Genomic DNA, 18,320 nt, shown 5'->3' on the forward strand with positions numbered 1-18,320 from the left:
AAAATCAAAAATAAAACTAGCCTTTTTTCCCTTTTTTTTGTAAAAATTATTTTATTTTATGAAAAAAAAACGAAATAATAAAAGTATAACTCTAATACATTCTTGACATGTTTTTTTTTTTCCTTTTTCATTTTTTCATTTTACTGATAAAAAATGCAACAAAAATAAAAGGAAAACTAAGCAGACAAAAAAAATATAAACACAAAAGACCCAGACTCAAATAAAAAGAAGGGATATTAGCAAATATATATAGCAATTATTATGGTAGAATAAAAGCAAAAATAGCAGTTACATCACCCATTTTACCACCCTTGTGTCGCTTTCCAGCCTGCCATGCAGCTTTCGAATAAGGAGTAAATCGATATTTATCGATCGATCTCTCAATCGCGTTTTTGGCTATCTCCGCTGCTATCATGTCGGGAGATGGAGCTGGGTCTTTTCGTATCTCCTTTATCACAAGATCTTTGATCTCATGAGTAAAGAGATTATTGAACAATCCTGCACTTCCTGCTATTATTATGTCTCCAGGTTCTAATTCCGTGAGTTTGATTTCCTAAAAGGATTGCAAATTGTTAGTTTGTAAAAATAAAATTTAAAAAAAAAAACTCACATAAAAATTAAATTAACAAACCTCTAGAGAATCATTAGCATTCCCTAATTGATAAGGAGTTTTATAAGTGTGTTGTTGTACAGGAGATTCATATAAAATTTCCTCATTTCTCAGGAGAATGAAGCCATTATCTCCAATGTTTACAGCATGCAAGCACTAACCAAAGAAAAAAAAATGTGTCATGATTAGTGAATAAGTAAAAAAAATAAAAAAATAAACAAATAATTAAGAAAAATTAACTACTTCACATACCCATTCATTCAATGTTATAATACATGCTGTAGATGATCCTGGAACCTTGGTCTCCAAATAGGCATGATTGAGAAGATCTATGGGATTGATTAATCCCTTGATCTTATTAGCTATGTGGGAACAATTGTCCGCTAGATCCCTCACAAATTGACAAGATCCATGTGCAATCACAAATGTTTGTCCAATTTTAACATGGACATCCTTTTTCGTCTTGGGATTCTTCCCATCTTTAGAGGATATGAATTTTGATCCCGATATCATCCTCATGCTGAAAAAAAAAATCATTAGACATGATTATGTAAAACAAATAACAAAAAAGAAAAAGAAAAACTAAAAATAACAAGATGAACACAAAAGAACAAAAAGAAGAATATCCAACAAAATGAAAAAAATGAAGAACCAGAAATCATTAGCTAAATATTAGTTTTTTTTCTATTTTCTATTTTTTTTTCTAAAAACAATCTACATTTAAATTGTTTCCAAATTTCTTACAATATTTGAAAAGTTTTTTTTTTTAATTCACAATTTAAAATTTTTTTTCCAAATTAATTTTATTATGTGAAGATAATTTCTTTAATATTTTCATTTATATTTTTTAGAAAATAATTTTCCACATTATTTCCTTAGCATTTTCCCGGGAACCAAACATATATACCTGATATATATACATATAATTTTTCGATAGACGGAAAATTTCGGTAATTATCGGTATTTTTACCGATTTTTCGGGAAATTTCCCGACATTTCCTACCAGTCCAGTCCAGCCCGCGCACAGGATACAAAATCTGCCCATTTTTTTTTATTTTTTTTTAAAACATAAGATGTTATTTGGTAATCTGATCATGATTTGCAGGCAAAGGTTGTGCTTTTCAGCCTACGAACATGAAATTCAAATCCAGTGGCATAAAAGCAAAGAGACCCTTAGAACATATCCAGAAAACACAGGGAGCAAAAAAAATCAATTTTTTTGGTTTTCCTTGGAGGTTTTGCATGGATTTTCTCGGAAATCAAACAAGGATGAATTTTCCCGGAAATCAAATGGGGGATGGATTTTCTTGGGAATCAAACGGGGGATGCAAAAAAATAAAAAATAACATGATTAGTACCTGCGAGGACTGCGAGGATTGAGAGTGGCAGGGGAAAATAGAGTCTTTTTAGGGATGCCTCGAGTGAGAGAAGTGGGCGGCAGGCCTTTTGAGTTTTAGATTTAGGTGGTGTTTGATTTTTTACTTAATTATGAATGGGACTTTAATTTAAATATTAGGTTGGTTAGTATTTTATTTTTATTAAATATTAAAAAATAAAAAAAACCAATATTATATTAGTTTTATTTTTTATTTTTTTTTGTATGTTGGTGTCTTTTATGTATTTTTCCTTTTCTTTTGTTGCTTTTTTTATTAATAGAATATAAATATAATTTAAAAAATTAAAATATAAATATTAATGATAATAATAAAGTTCTAATATTTTATAAATTAAAATTAATTTGATAAAATAAATAATAAATTATATATTAAGATCGTCCTTCCATATAGATATTTTTCATCATAACAATATCTATGTCAATTACATTTATAAAATAATTTTAAATTATGAATTTTTATTTATTTTATAATTTTTTAGATTTTTTTCAAATATTTTCATAAAATTTAAATAATTTATACTTTATCGATATTTTTATCAAAATATCCATATTTCTATGATATTTCCAATATTTCCATATTTACGGGTATTTCAAACTTTGTTTTAATAAAGGTATATTAATATTAGAAAATAATGAAAACTAGGCAAATAGTGAAAAATATTAATATTAAAGAGGATATTTATAGATTCATCTAATTATTTTCTATTTAAAACTCTATTAAGATATATAAATCATAGTATAATCAAAAGAACCACTTTATTTAAATCTTTTTATTTGACAAGTCTCTAAAAAAAATTATAAATCAATTAAACACACTTACCTAAAATTTTCTAAAAGAATAAATTTTATATAAGGAATAAATCTATTTGTTAGAAAACTATTAAACATGTTTATCTAAAATCTCATCCAAAGTAACAAAATTTGAAACCAATCTCAAGGGATATAAATAAAACTAACGATATATTTAATAAATAAGAAAAACAATATGTATATGAGGAAACAATACGTATATGAGGCATATTTAATATCATAAAAAAAGAGGCAGATTTTGGACTGCTCACGGTAAAGATTGATCCGAATTAAAACTTGGGTCATTCAAAATATTCTTGGTTTTTAAAGCTACCACATTCATGACATTTGTAAATAGAGCACATGAATCCAAAGAAGAAATAAAATTTTCCCTTTTTAAAAACTATATATATATATATATATATATACATATATTTGTGTGCAACTCACTTTTTTCTTTTTTTCTTGTTATATAAATTATTATTATTATTATTATTATTTTATTTTTATTTTTATTTTTATTTTTGTCGAACACTATCCCACACCCACCAATTACTCCACATGCTCTTCTCTCTGTCATGATGAGCAGTTAAACTTGTGTTTCTACTTGGTAAATTTTACAATCTTCATTTCAGTTTAGTGAATCTCTTATTTGGATGGAAGGAATCATGCACTCAATTTAGTCAATGCCTCATGATATCAAACCATATCTCTTATTCTATCCAAATTTGTAAAGCATATCATTGTATATACTAAAAACAATTATGTCTTTGATACTAAGAAATTAAAAAAAAAAAAATGAAGGTAAATTATGTTACTCTCAAGAGATGATTTCTCTTATGCATAAATTTTTGTTATAGTTCAAAATCTGACTTTAGTATTGGATAAATACCTGTCGAAAAATTGTCTTGAACACCAGAAAGCAATCAAAAAGTACTTGATCAAGATACTTAAAACTCACCAACAAGACTATTATTTATAGGCAACTTTATTGGTAAAAGATAAAAATTTCAAACTAAATGGATAATTATCTTCATTTTGTTTTTAATCAATATAATTTAATAACAAATTTTGAATTTAATGGAATCTTATCTACTTATTTATCCTCTTTTTTATTTAACCGAATGATGAATTTTAAAAACATTTAAGATAATTTAGCTTATCTTCCTTATGAAATTTTAAGATTTTAAAAAAAATTATCATATCTCCCTCATGAAATTTTTACATACACAAAAAAGAAAATAAATTATTTGTAATATATTAGATCTTTTGACACTGTTATTACTATTTTTATGGTTATTATTATTTAATTAATTAAACTCAACAATATTAATTCATTATATAAACTAGAATTTACTATTTTTATGGTTATTATTATTTAATTAATTAAACTCTACAATATTAATTCATTATATAAATTAGAATTTATAAGCTCTAATAGTATTATTACTTTTATGTGTGCAATTGATTTTAATTTTTATAAAACAAAAAATATAAATAATTTCATAAAGTAGAAGTAAATTAATAAGGGCTCACCAACCCCATATTCATGTTCCAACAAAATTTTGATCTCATATATATATATATATATATAATTAAAAAAAGTTATTTAAAATACCTTCCAATAAATTTTTAATTCCTTTGTGGTATCAAGAAGAATGATGTGAAATATTTTTTTGATAATAAAAATATCCTTCAATCAATTTTTAATGACTATCTCACATCAATACTTTTGAAATTCTAAGAGTGTATTCTTAAGTTCCCCATCGATAAATCCCTTCTCTGAAAATAAATCTATTCCCTGAATTATGGGGATTAAATGAAATGAACAATACTTTTTTCTATGTGACAATTTTGGACTGCTCAATCCAACAACTCTAGCTATTAAGTGTTTCGATTTAAAAAAACAAAGTATTTTGACGTAAAAGAAGTTAAATTTCATTTAAAGGCCCAAAGTTTCAGGCCCAAGTCAGTTTTGCCATAGTAACCTCTTGAGGAGTGATAAGGCCCAATGCTGGAAACCCAAACTGCAATGCTCAGCAAATGGGCTGAAATTTTCTAAACCAAACCCAGCTCTTACATGATACACCCATTTTGTTTATTCAATTGGAAATATATTAACTTAGGCTATGTTTGGTACATCAGAATGAAGAATGGGAATAAAACTTTTCTTTCCATTCCTATTTCTCCTCAAATAGGAATGAATTTGATGGTTTCAATTTTTGTGTTTGGATACACATAAGAATCTAGGGTTAGAACGATTATTTGTCTTTTATAATATTCTTGGTTATTTTACGATTGCCATAACTATCAAATTTATAACATTTGTAAGTAGAACACATGAATCCAAAGAAGAAAATCTTCCCCATATATATATATATATATTTGTTTGCACACTTTTCTAAGGGCAATAAATCACCTGGGCTGGTGATCACAGCCAGCTCAACTCTTTTATATATATATATATATAAATTATTATTATTAGTTTTTGGAGTCCATAGATTGAAGTAGTATCGAATCTACAGATGGAGATATAGGATCTAGAGATGGGAGTAGAAGGTAGGTGGAAGTTGGGGGGAGGGGGGACATGACCCTTAAAGCTCTGAGAGAGGCTTCCTCTGCTGGAGAAATAAAAGTGGGGGGTGGCGGACACTGTCCTACACTATCAAGTCACTCCACATGTTCTTCTCTCTCTTAATGAGCGGTTAAAACTTGTGCTTCTACTTGTAAAATTTCCGATTTTCATTTCAGTTTAGTGAATCACCTGTTTGGATGCAAGGAAAAAGGTAAATTTAGTCAATGTCTCCTTATTCAATCCAAATTTGTAAAGCATATGTTATATTTTAAAACCATTTAAACGGGATATTATTTAAAAATATTTGAAGATAATTTAGCAAAAATATGGTAAACAATTGGGATTGTTTTACCTCGAAATTGGCTAAAAAAATGAATCCACAAATTCCAGAAAATGTAGAAGAGGTTAGATCTAAACAGAAACCCACCTCACCACCCAAGAAGCTTCCATTCTAAAACGTAGGCACAAGAGTATTTGCTTCCGCAAGCAACATGTGTTTGGCTTCATGGAAAATTCCCTTCTCCTCACAGAAATCAATGAGTCCCGTTTGGATCCATCTTTCTGTGTACATCATCTCACTTGATTCTACATTTCTACTCCTCAGTCCCTTTTGTCTTAATTGCTTCACTTCTTCGCTTATTCACGCTCCACTCTCTTGTTTAGGCGCGTGAATACAACTCAATTGGCAACAAAATTATTCAATTATTTCTACATTTAAAAGTTAAAAGTGTAATGGATTTTTAGATATTTTAAGACTTTATTATAAACAGAAAAAGAAAAAGAAAAACCCAAAGTGTATAACGGTTTGTTTAATAATTATTTAGAGAAATAATTTTTTTATATTTATGATTTAAAAACATAAAACCGTTTTCTAACTTTAAAAACACAATCAACAAGTCTCCATATGAGAATAAGTTCTATAATTTTTTTTAGGTGATTTATATAAAATGTTTTGATAAATAATTGAAAATATAAAAGTATGTTTGATTGTATAATTTAAAAATATTTTTTTATTTTTAAAAATAAAAAATTATTTTTAAAAAAATTATAACTTTGTTAGTCGTTATTCTTTTAAAATAATTTTTAAAAATAAAATAAAATAGATAACAATTATTAGAAAACAAATATGAGTTTTTTATTTATTTTTAAAAACAAAAGAAAAATATGACTTCATTTAGTCATATTTTTAAATTAAAAAAATAAAAAAATAATTTTAAAAAAACGTGACTGGTCTCCTTAAATTTTTCCAATGGCTTCTATGAAATGTTTTGAGAAATAATAAAAAATACAAAAGTATCATAGACTAAAAAGTTATTAAACATATTTATCTAAACTTTTTTTTATCAAAAATCTCTCTTAAAAGTAAATTTTATAAATGAAAAAAATATTTGTTAATAAATTATTAAATACACATACTTCAAATCCTTTTACTTCAAAATTTTCTAAAAAAATAAATGGAATAAATTTGTTTGTTAGAAAAAGTGAAATCCACAGGGAAAGTAAAAAAAAAAAAAAATTACTTCAATTTACTGTGGAGACCATGACGGGATAATGAAAACAAAGCTTTCAACATCAATGGGCCCAATGCACAGGTGTATATCTGTGAGGGCTTCATTTTGGGCCATTGGGTTCACTCTGCTATCACATCTCACCGTGTCGGCACGGCCCATTTCACTTAATCACGTGGACCATATCTAAAATTTTACCCTCGTTGTTGAAAATTCCCCTTGATGTTTCAGTCAATTGAATTTCTCATTAAATATGATTAATACCCAACAACAATAAATTTTTCGTTTTTCAACTAGTAGTTCATAATACTATTTAAATTCTATATTCAGTTAAAATTTTGTTTTGAAGAATGGGGACATTTTAACTAGATTTATAATTATTTTTATATAAATTTAGTTTTTTTACATCTTAAAGAGAAAAATATATGGGAAAAGTATATTAATTCTATGTTTGGTTCTTCAAAATTTTAAGAAAAAAATACGGGAGAAGGAAAAAAATAAAGAAAATAAAATATAAATTAAATTAAAAGTAGCAAATTATTTTTATATATTTAAACATATTTTAATTATTTTTTTATTTTTTACATAAATATTAAAAAAATTAGAATATATAAATTTCTAAGTGACTTTAATTATATTTCATCTTTTTTAATATTTTATGTTATAAGTAAAAACTAAGAAAATTATTTTTCGTAATATTTTTTTCTTCATTAGTGCTTTTGGAGTATTAAACAAAACAAAAACTTAAGTTACTTAACTTTACAAAAATTTCTTATCTACCCTTTTTTTCCTTTGGAAAAAAAACCATCCATGTATGAAAATTTTACATAAATTTTCCTATAATTGGTTTTGGTTTTTTTGGTATTTTTCTTGATAAAGCAAATAAGAAAAAATTATTTTATTTATCCTTTCTATAATTTTATTTTCTTCTATTTATACATTTTTTTTCCATCAAATGATTTATTTTTTTGAAAAAATGACTTGGAATTTTTTTAGGATTATTAATTATTGATGGGTTGAAAGGAAAAGGGGAAAGGGTATTAGAGCAGTGGACTTGAAGGAGAGTGGAGTGGAGGGAGCAAAAGAGACAAGGCAGACAGAGGTGAGAGATATAGAAAGAGGGAGATGAGTGTCTCAGCCAAGGCCAAGAGCAGTAGCGAAGGCTGGGGTATGGGTTTTCTTCTGGTCTTCTTCCCTGAAGACGACCCCATTATCAACAAGAAGAAGAATCTCTTCTCTTCTTCTTCTTCCTCTTCTTCTTCCTCCTTGAAATCCACCACGAGAATCCACAGCTCCAACATCTTCACCAGGGCGCAATCCACCATCTCCATCTGCGCCTTGATCGTCTTCATCACCCTCCTCCTCTTCACCCTCTCCACATTCGAGCCCACCACCATTGCAGCCTCCTCACCCCATTCCATTGCCTCCCGGAGATGGCTATCAGAGAAATCTACGGCCAGCAAGCTCAGTGCCACACCCAAGACCTCCAAACCCACCCGCAATTCCTTGTTCTCCACTACCTGGTTTCGAAAAGAGTGGAGGAGCAATTCGCTGAAATCATCCTCTTTTGCGTTACAAGGAATGGGCTGTTTGTACAGAAGAGGCACTAGAGCGATGAATGATCTTGTTGTCGGTCATGTGACTGAGGATGTTACTCAGGACCAGTTTCGTATGTTCTTGAGGGCATTGTATCGATCCTCCATCTCTGCCAAAACAGATGTTGTTTTAATATTTTCTTCATCGTCGGCGTCGTCGGAACTTGGGCCTGTAGTTCAGGAAGAGACCGAGTCGTTCTCGAGACTAGTTCGTCGCTACGGCGAGTTGAATAGCACGAGTGAGGAGTCCGGAGTGACGAGTTTCGATGTGACCCAGTTCTTGAAATTTGGAAAGAAGGAGAAGGAGAGGAGAGAGCCGTTATGGGGTCGAAGAATTCGAAGCAATTACAGCGACCCAAATAGTGAGGAAGGGGAGGAAGCAGAGCCGACTCGGTTGAGGTACGGATCGGTGGTGGGGTTCGAGGCCGCCGAGCTTGACCCGGAGAACTCGCTCGCCGGTTTCTTAGACCACGTTCCGATGAGTCTCCGCCGATGGGCTTGTTACCCAATGATACTCGGCCGAGTCAGGCGAAATTTCAAGCACATGATGCTTGTCGACGTGAAGAGTTTTGTGCTTCTCGGTGACCCACTCGTCCGAGTAAGAAGCAAAAGCACAGAATCAGTGTTTCTATGGACAAACCCAGAGACTCTTACACCCAAGGGGCGCAAGAACTCGGACAAAACTCAGAACCATCAGAAGCTGGTTAACTCGGAGATTATAATGGGTGGAACTCGAGGCGTTAGACGATTATCAAACGCAATGTTGATCGAAATAGTACGAGCAGCGATGCAACGCAAGGGTAAGAGTCCATTCAGTGAGTCAGTCCTCTTGAACCAGCTCGTCAGCAATGGGGTTCTCTCCAAGGGCGTAGATTTGACCATATCAAACGAGTCGGTTCCTGACTCGAACTCACTCGCCGGTGTGAACTCAAACTCAACTTCCTCCTTGTCTTTATCAAAGTATAGCGTGGTTCAACGTGGCAATAGTAATCGTGATCTTAATCAAATTATCATGAAGGACATATGTTCATCTACACTAGATTCTTCTGTTTATAGTGACTGTTAGCAGAAAAATAAAAAAAGAAAAAGTGATATGTATAATTTTTTTTTTTTTTTGTTTACCACAATTTTATGTGCTTAGAGAAATTTTTTGTATGATAATATCAGGTCAGGTCTATAATTTATATTGCCAAGAAACTCATCTTATGGAGTATTCCTTCACATATGCCATCTGGTGCTTCTTTTTGTTCTTTATAATAAAATAATGACCCATTTGTAAAGTAGAGATTTTGGAGCGTGAACGGCCAAAGCAAAGGCTGTGGTCCTGATTGGGTGCCGAGAAAGTGAACGAAAATGAAAGAGAAAATTTCAGAAAGAAAAAATAAAAAACTAAAAAGGGGATCATGGAGGGAATGTGAGGCAACTACGCGCAGGGAGTCACGGCCGCATTGATTAAACCCATGTGCCGTGGCTCTGGGCTTTCCCCGGGTTTGGTTGTGTGAAATTAAAAGTGTGTAAGAAAGCAAAAAACGTGTTAATTACCAGCATCTGCTTTCACTTTTTTGCCAGCTCCAGACAACAACCAACCAGAACCCGCTTCATTTTTCTACCCAACCAAACAACACACCCCGTGGTTCAAAAAGAAAATTAGTTTTGTAAGCCAAAAGGCCTGAGCTGTATTTATTTTGGGTTTATGAGGTTGGATACAGTGCAGTGCAGGTGTTTTGTGACTCCCAATACTGATCTTTTATTCATTTATTTTCGATTTTCCCCTCATTTCAGAGGCTGACAGATCCATTAAAGAGTAGAGGCTCCTATTTGACTTGTCTTTCTGGGTCAGTTGTGGAAGGATGTTCTGGTGAGCTTAGACCATTTTGTTAGGTGATGTACATAAAAAGGCAACTGAAAATGTTTTTGAAAATAAGTTCAAAAAATTGAGAACACTTCGTAATTTCAATCACTCTTAAAAATATTTTTTTTTAAACTAAAAATTAAAAAGTGGTTTTCTCTTTATTCTCTACCAGGGTACATTGTTCTTTTATACAATATAAAAGTTCAATTATTCTCTATTTTTTTATTAATGCTTGAAACATTTTTAAGAAAGTAATTAATAATACTTTAAATCTATTGTAAAAAATAATAGATTCTTAAAAACCCATTTTTATAAATAAATAAATAAATTTCTAAAAATGCTTTCCAAGTTTAAAAGACCATTTTCTGTTATAAAAAAACAAAAATTTTGTTTTTAAAACTCTAATGTTGTGTTTAGTAATATTTTCTAAAATTGTTCTCGAGCTATAAATTTTTATAATAATTTTTTAAAACAACTCTAATGATATTTTTTAAAATAAAAATATTGTTTGAAATTTTGAAATGTTTTCAACTTGTTTTTTATGTTTTAAAAAAAATTGATATATAATGTTTTATTTTCACTTATTTTTATTATTATTTTTAAATAAAAATTTAAAAAATAAGTGAAAATTATTAAAATATATTCTAAAAAAATATGCAATTTTTTGTTTTCTTATTATTAAACATATTTTCCTATTTTTATTGTTATTAAAAAAAACTGTTTTTTAGATAATCAACAAACAAGACCTTACATTTTTCCACCTTACCTTATGATACAAGATTTACCCACCATTTTATTATTGAATCCATGAAATGTTACACCAATTTTAAATCATCTTGTTACCGATATGGGTTTCAAACAAGTTCATTATTTTTTTATTTAATATGAAATACAATTTATCTCATAATAACTAATAATAGAAGTGAGATTCAGTACCTAGCTTCATAAACTTGTGTCACCTAGTGAAAAAAGTAGAAACCCCAGCTGAATGATGTCCCATATATATAGACACAGAAAAAACACTTATATGTTGTACAAAATATTATTAATAGTAACAAAATAAAATACATATTTAAGATAACAAAAAAAATGTGCCCAAAAAAAGAAAAAGGAACTTAGGATGCTGATGATTGAGAAGAAAGCATAGTAGAAGGCTAAAAGCCAAGTCCACCGACACCTATAATGGGTGCCACCGTGCCACAAGTAAATCTACAGAAGAAGTCATAAGAGAGAGCATTTTGTGATATTAGGTGGAGGGTGGCGGTGGCCCCTCCTAAGAGAGTGATGGTTGTAGATGCCCATCATACAAGTGGAAGTCTCCCCAGTTAGGAGATGGGCGTTCCGTAATCCAGATATAGGAGATAGGGTTCGAAAGGCTTTTTCAGTAGGCTGTTTTGTGGAAAGACTTGAAGCGGAAATTCCAAATTTGATGTGTGTGAAACCGCAAGTGAACGGTTGTGGGATGTTGTGGCCTTGGGGAGGGGGGGCTCCCACTTCCCTTTTTTGACACACACTATGGGAGACTTTGTTTGTGGTAATGCTGTGGGAATCATCCCTTCTTAAGTTTCAGCTCAACTCAACCCCGTGCAACACAATTTCCTTTAGTGAAATATTTGAACACCCCACGTTAGGTTTCAAAAAATTATAATACAACGTTGACCCAATAAAAGGAAAAAAAAAAAAGTTGTGGTTAGGTGGTAAGAGTCTCCCCTCGTGAAAAATCTTGTTTGGAAATCGTTCTTAAAAAAAAAAAATAATAAAATAAAATTTATTATAATGTTTCATTTAAAAGCTATCAATATTTATTAATTTTGTTCATATCTAACACAAGACTATTGGATTGATTGATAAAATCACTGTTAAAAAAAATAATTATTTTCATATTTAATGAAAATTAGATTAATGTAATAGGAGAACTTAACTCTTGTAGACTTTAGTATTAGGTGGTGTTTGTTTTTTTTACTTAATTTTAAATAGAACCTTAATACTTAATAGTGTTAAATATTAAGATGCTTATTTTTATAGTATTTTATTTCTATTAAGTATTAAAAAGTAAAAAAAGTCAATATATTATTTTTTTATTTAGAAAAAATTATATATTTTGGTTTTTTTTATTTAGTAAAAAGTTTATAATAAATCGTAAAAAAAATAGAAAAACAAATTGTTTTCAATAAAAAGCAAAAAAAAAAACAAATATCACCTTAGTTTTGGTGTATAAAAGTTCAGCATTTTAAAAAAAATTATTTTTTATATTCAAGTTTTTTTTTTTCAATAATAAAAGTCTAGGATGGTTTCCAAAAATTATATTTAAATATTCTATAAATAAATCCTAAAAACTGTTCTAGACTTTAGTATTGATCTTGGTGCGTCCTACAGTTAAAAAAAAAAAAAACCCTTTCCCGTTACAAAAGGCATTTTAGGCTTTGATTGTTGTGTTTGACCCAACTTTTTAATGTGTCAAAAACTCTTTCTTTGACTTGTTAAAACCTGAAAGAGCTTCGCTTTCTACTTAATTAGTTATAATTAAAGACTAAAGTGGAAGATGTTTAAATAAAAACGTTTTCTTTCTAGAAATTAAAAAGAAAAACTTTATTAAAAGAAGGGTTTTTTTTTTTTGTAAAATCGAAAACTTAAGGCTTAAGAATTTAAAAAGAGTTGATAATATCATGATAAAAAAGGATAAAATACAAAGGTATGTTTGACTGCCTTTCCCGAACTAGCTTAGAAAAAATATTTATTAAATTTTTGAAAAAAAAAAAAGAAGAAGAATTTTTTAGAATAATTTAGGGATCTTTTCAATTATTTTTTATAAAGTTTTCTAAATTTATTAAGAAAAAATGGAAAAAAAATGTTTTCAAATATAATTTTAATTTCAAAAAACATATCTTTTTTTGAAAAGTCACCAAATAAACTCGAATCTTGAATCTAGAAGAAGCTAACTTGGACCAAGATTTAGCTGTACAAAATAAACATGCGCCATAGTGTCGGTGGAAGTCTTAAGCATTTGAGAGGCGGTGGTATTGGGTATAGACGAATGGCCCCAACTAGGCTGAAATCTAATATCTAAATATATGTGGAGGGTGTATAGATGTACAGTACCTTGAGAATATATAGTTGGGGCCAGCATAAGATATCACACACAAATTTCTGAGACCCACATGCATAATATTGACTACTGTTGTCCTCTATATAATAATCGCTTTGTGTACGTGCTTCTCTGCTTTCTAAAGCGTCACCTACCCTTTCAACCTTACTTCTTTTTCCTTTTTCTTTTTTCTTTTTTTTTTTTTTCTCTCTTTTTTCTAATTTGATTCCTTCAATGATTAATTTCATTTCCCATACGTCAAATAAGGGTCTGTGCCAGATGTCCGGTAGAGTTTCATTGTTTTATATTTTGGGTTTTATTGTCTTGTATATTAATCATACTTCAATGGTCCAAAACACATGTCTATTACATTATTGAATTAGTATCATAGCATTTTCTTTTAAATTATTATTTAATCTATATTTGGTTATTGTATAAAAAGGAAAATAGAGAGACAAAAAAATATATTTAAAATAAATAAATTATTTTATATGTTATTTTAAATTTATTTTACTTATTTTTTATATAAATATTAAATAATTTTAAAATATATCAATTTCTAACTAATTTTAATTATATTTATTTTTTATTATTATTATTCATGTTGAAGCCAAATATGAAAAAAATCATTTTCTTTAAATTTTTTTTTTCTTAATACTTTTCAAAAACCAAACATACTCTTAATTTTGGACATGTGATGTAATATAAAATAATTGAATATATTTAAGACCTCATTTTACATAATTATTTTGTTTTCATTTTGAATAGAGGTTGAAGTCAAAATTGAAATGATTATATCAATGTTATATAAAGTTCTATCAAATATAAAATAACTTGATGTATAAGCTAAAATAAGACTTCTGCCACAAATAATATTATCTTGATTTTTATATTATTTTTAAAATATGATATTTTAATAAAACTATTTAAATAAGTATAGGTTATCAATAAAATAAATAAATATAGGTTTTATTGTTAGATTTTATATTTAAAAATAAAATTTTAAAATATTTAATAATTTTGATATCTAAAAAATAATAATAATAATAATTATATGCTATTTTATATTGACAAAGCAAGAGTTTTATATTTTTTTCCAAAATAAAAATAAACTACATTAAAAAATTTTGAGATCTACGTTTAAAGAGCTCCCTTCAAACATTGATTTTAATATTCTAGCTCTTCTAAATATAGTAAGGTTAATAATATAAGTCAATTTAAATAAAACCTTTCAAATTCTACAGTTTTTTAAAAATATGATTTTTATTTTTCTAATCAATGAAGGGGCTTTTAAAGTTTTTAAACTTTTAGACGTACAACTTGAATGAATAGCTTCAAACATAGATTATAATTAGATAGCTTATATCATTATAATTGCCAAGATATAATAATGGAATTTTTGTTTGATGATGAGACGGTGACACGTGATTGATTGATTAAATGGGCGGCACCTTTAGTGAAGAAAAGCCAAAAATTAAAGGATTAAAAAAAAAAAAGGTGAAAAATTCTTCCGAATTCCATTTTCATTTGATCACAAACTTTGAAAGATGCCCACAAGGAACAGCAAGGCTTGTTTTTCTTTAATTTTATTAAAGTTACTCACTTTGTCCTTTTTTTTGTTTGGCTTCTTTGTTGTATGATTGGGACGCCCTATCAACTCTTCACGAAAAACTAGTTTTATTTTTTTAACGAAAAAAGACAGACAGCTTATCAAATTGCTGTGTCGTGTTGGTAGGAAGATAAATGACGTGAGGTCGCCATTCATTCAGTTTTTTTTCCGGGAAACTACATCAAGTTTATTACGAGTTAACTTCAGTTGGCTTTAAAATAAATTTATTTCTTTTTCTGCTTTCTATCTTGTTGTCTAAGATATACAACAAATTTATCATCCTACCTATTTTTTCAACATCTGATGCTGTGTTTGGCAGTTTCTTTTTTTTTAACTAGAAATTGAAATTGAAGTAAAAATTAATTTTAAAATTACAGAGGAAGTCACGGGGATTCCTTAAACTAGGTCGATCCCCAACGGTTTTTATATGGCTCGGAGCCTAGAGATAGAAGGCTCAGCGGCACGATGTCGCCTCACGGTCACGGGTGGGTTATGTGGACTTATTTTTTCACAGGAGAGGAAATCGCTCTACATTATATATAGCGATTTGACACGATAACAGGGACTTGTGACGGTGAAATGTTGACTTCCACGCACAATGACCGCTTAATAAAAAGATAGCAATGCAAATAAAAAAAGTAAATATCAGTATCGTATCCTATTGCCTTCCGATCTTTGAGTCCGAGCCTCTCTGAAGTATAAATTATTTAAGACAGGGATGGACCCGATAAATGGTCCTGCGGATGTGAAATTGGTTGAAGGGATTCAAAGCTTGTTTGCAACGTTTTTAAGCTATGTTTGGTTCGAAAAATATAAGGAAAAATGCAGGGGAAAGAATATACCAAAAAAAAGTAAAAGAAAAAAAAAAAGAAGTAAAGTATAGGAAATAAAAAATAAATTATTTTTATTTATTATTTTAAACTATTTTATTTATTTTAAATCATTCATATAAATATTAAATAATTTAAACATATATAAAATTTTAATTATAATTTATTTATTTTTCTATTTTTCATATCACAACCAAACATAAAAAAATCATTTTTATTTGTATTTTTTTTCTTTCGCTAATATTTTTTAGGAACCAAACATAACCTTAGGGTTATTTAACTTTTAATTATTTTTAAAAAAAATTTATAAAGTCAAATATCTAAAATAATTTCTTTTAATTTATTATATATAAAAATTATAACATAAATTTTTGTATATATTTTTCATACATTTAATTGTTTCTCACTCTACTTCAAAAAAATTAATAAATGAAAAACTGATGACTCAAATTATAACATTGTTGAAAATAGTTCTTAATCATTTTCAAAATATATTCTATTTAAGAACTTAAATATAAAAATAATTTTTTCCTATTTATTTCTATAAAGATATCATGCACTTCTTTATAATACAAAAGTTTTCAAGATGTTTTTTATATTTTCAATCGATTCTCAAGATAACTTACCAAAAAGCATCTTAAATTTATTTTTAAAATCTGTTTTGAATCCAAAAATTCTTCAAAACATATATTTTTAAAATTATTTTTAATAATTCTTAAATGTTCTTTCAACCACTTCAAATTTGTATTAAAAAATTTATCTTCATAGTACAAGTTCAATTTAGGTTGATGGTTAACTCTATTTAATAAATAACCAATTTGAGTTCAATCTAATTCAACTTCTAATATGAAATACTCAACTTAGATCCAATCCAAATTAAATTTTCCAAGTTTGGGTTGATTTTAGGATGGTTAGACTAAAATTTGAGTTCATCTAATTATATAACTCAAAAATCCATTCACAATGTTTTAAAAAACTTTTATATATATATATCAAAATTTAAATAATAAATACCACAAAATTTCAAAATAATAAGAAAAACATAAAAATAAATTTATATATGTTTTATAAGAAAATGAAAAGATACATGATATAATATAATTATGGTTTGATATTTTTTATTAAAAAATTTAAAAAAATTATTATATAGGATAATATATATTATAAATATTCTAAAAATATTAAATTCCGTCCGAAGGTTAAGCTATGTTGTTCAAACCTTAGGTAATTTAAGTTTGGGTTGATAAATTAGGTTGGTTGGATTCATATTAGATTGGGTCAACCCGTCCAAATTACACCCCAACTCTAAGGCAATTTTTTAAAAACTGTTTCCAATAAAAAAAAAATGTTAACAAACAACCATTTTCCTGAAGAGTTATTAAAGAGGGACTAAATTATCTATACCCTTCCACCATGAACTAGAACTAAGTTTTGGCTGCAGACCCCAGTCCTAGTTTAGTAATAAGTATAGCCAACCCAAAAAGTTTCATGAATTAAAAATAATAAAAAGGAATAAACCCAATAATGATTTGGAGTGGTAGGTGCTTCCAGTGTGGCCCTGGCCCATCACCTTAACTGAGGTGGTTTTCTTTTTGCATACAAAAAGGGGCCAAGCGCCAAAAGGGATTAGCCCTAAAGATGTGTCACTTTAATCGAATTGATGTTTCCCTTCTTATCACTAAAAACCTATGCTTTCGACTCTTATCACTTTAATTACCAAAATGCATACATTTTAAATTTAAAGGTTTGTCCAAGTAGAGGAGCATTGACTCCAACTTCAAGTGGAGCACTTGATGCCATCGACTGGTGGTAAGAGCAATCCAGACAATAAAGGTGATTCAAAGATTGCAACCATGACTATTGAAATTTCTAAGTTGGGGCTTCATACGAAACCCTAGAAAATGGAGGTTGAATTATGAATTAATTTCGAAGTCTTTGGTCAACGAATGAAATGAGCATTAGTCCTAAATCAGAGCGAAGTGAGTCCAACCAGTATGAGAAGGCAGTTCGAGGTTCGAGTCGGCGGAATCGAAGATTAACCTGCGGAGAAACCCTAGTCACCGGTCCGAAGATTCTGGTAATTACGGAAATCAGTAAAGCTTTTTCCAGGTTGATTAAATAAATTCAAGCGCGTGGATCAAAATTATTAGAAGCACATGGAGAGAGAAAAAGCTAGAGAGCAACTGACGAGTTCGATCGGAAGCACAATCGTCGGCGAAATTGAAGCTCTGATAACTCCAAGATGATGATCCGAGTTGAAAACCTGAGGCTCCGTCTTATTACTCTATTTTGTTATATTCTTTTTGGGATTTGCCGTGACTTCTTTTCTGCAACAAAGTCGCAATTGATTTTCTAAAAGTTTGACCCTGCCGCATTAAAAAAATAGATTTTAAGGGTAGTTGCTAGATTTTTCCTTTTTCAAAATAAAATTTTATTTAAAAACTTAAATTTTAAATTTATTTGTTATTGAT

General features: G+C 28.8%; 2 protein-coding genes and 1 long non-coding RNA gene across 3 annotated transcripts; 1 reads left to right on the forward strand and 2 right to left on the reverse strand.

Moving 5' to 3' along the window:
- LOC104880100 (probable protein phosphatase 2C 55) lies at window positions 1–2,074 on the reverse strand. Its single transcript, XM_059738829.1, has 4 exons — window positions 1,969–2,074; window positions 863–1,130; window positions 632–766; window positions 1–553 (listed from the first exon to the last, which is right to left on the reverse strand). The coding sequence occupies exons 2-4, from the start codon at window positions 1,127–1,129 to the stop codon at window positions 260–262; spliced, it is 696 nt and encodes a 231-aa protein (XP_059594812.1). The 5' UTR covers window position 1,130; window positions 1,969–2,074; the 3' UTR covers window positions 1–259.
- Window positions 2,075–7,928: 5,854 nt separating this feature from the next.
- Window positions 7,929–9,694, forward strand: LOC100255467 (uncharacterized). Its single transcript, XM_010655469.3, has one exon. The coding sequence runs from the start codon at window positions 8,004–8,006 to the stop codon at window positions 9,537–9,539; it is 1,536 nt and encodes a 511-aa protein (XP_010653771.1). The 5' UTR covers window positions 7,929–8,003; the 3' UTR covers window positions 9,540–9,694.
- Window positions 9,695–17,524: 7,830 nt separating this feature from the next.
- Window positions 17,525–18,225, reverse strand: LOC109123008 (uncharacterized). The gene is made up of 2 exons (XR_002030619.2): window positions 18,038–18,225; window positions 17,525–17,923 (listed from the first exon to the last, which is right to left on the reverse strand). It is a non-coding gene; the product is annotated as an uncharacterized LOC109123008 (long non-coding RNA).
- Between the last annotated feature and the right edge of the window lie 95 nt (window positions 18,226–18,320).

Source organism: Vitis vinifera, chromosome 8 (assembly GCF_030704535.1).
Source record: "Vitis vinifera cultivar Pinot Noir 40024 chromosome 8, ASM3070453v1".
Taxonomy (NCBI): domain Eukaryota; kingdom Viridiplantae; phylum Streptophyta; class Magnoliopsida; order Vitales; family Vitaceae; genus Vitis; species Vitis vinifera.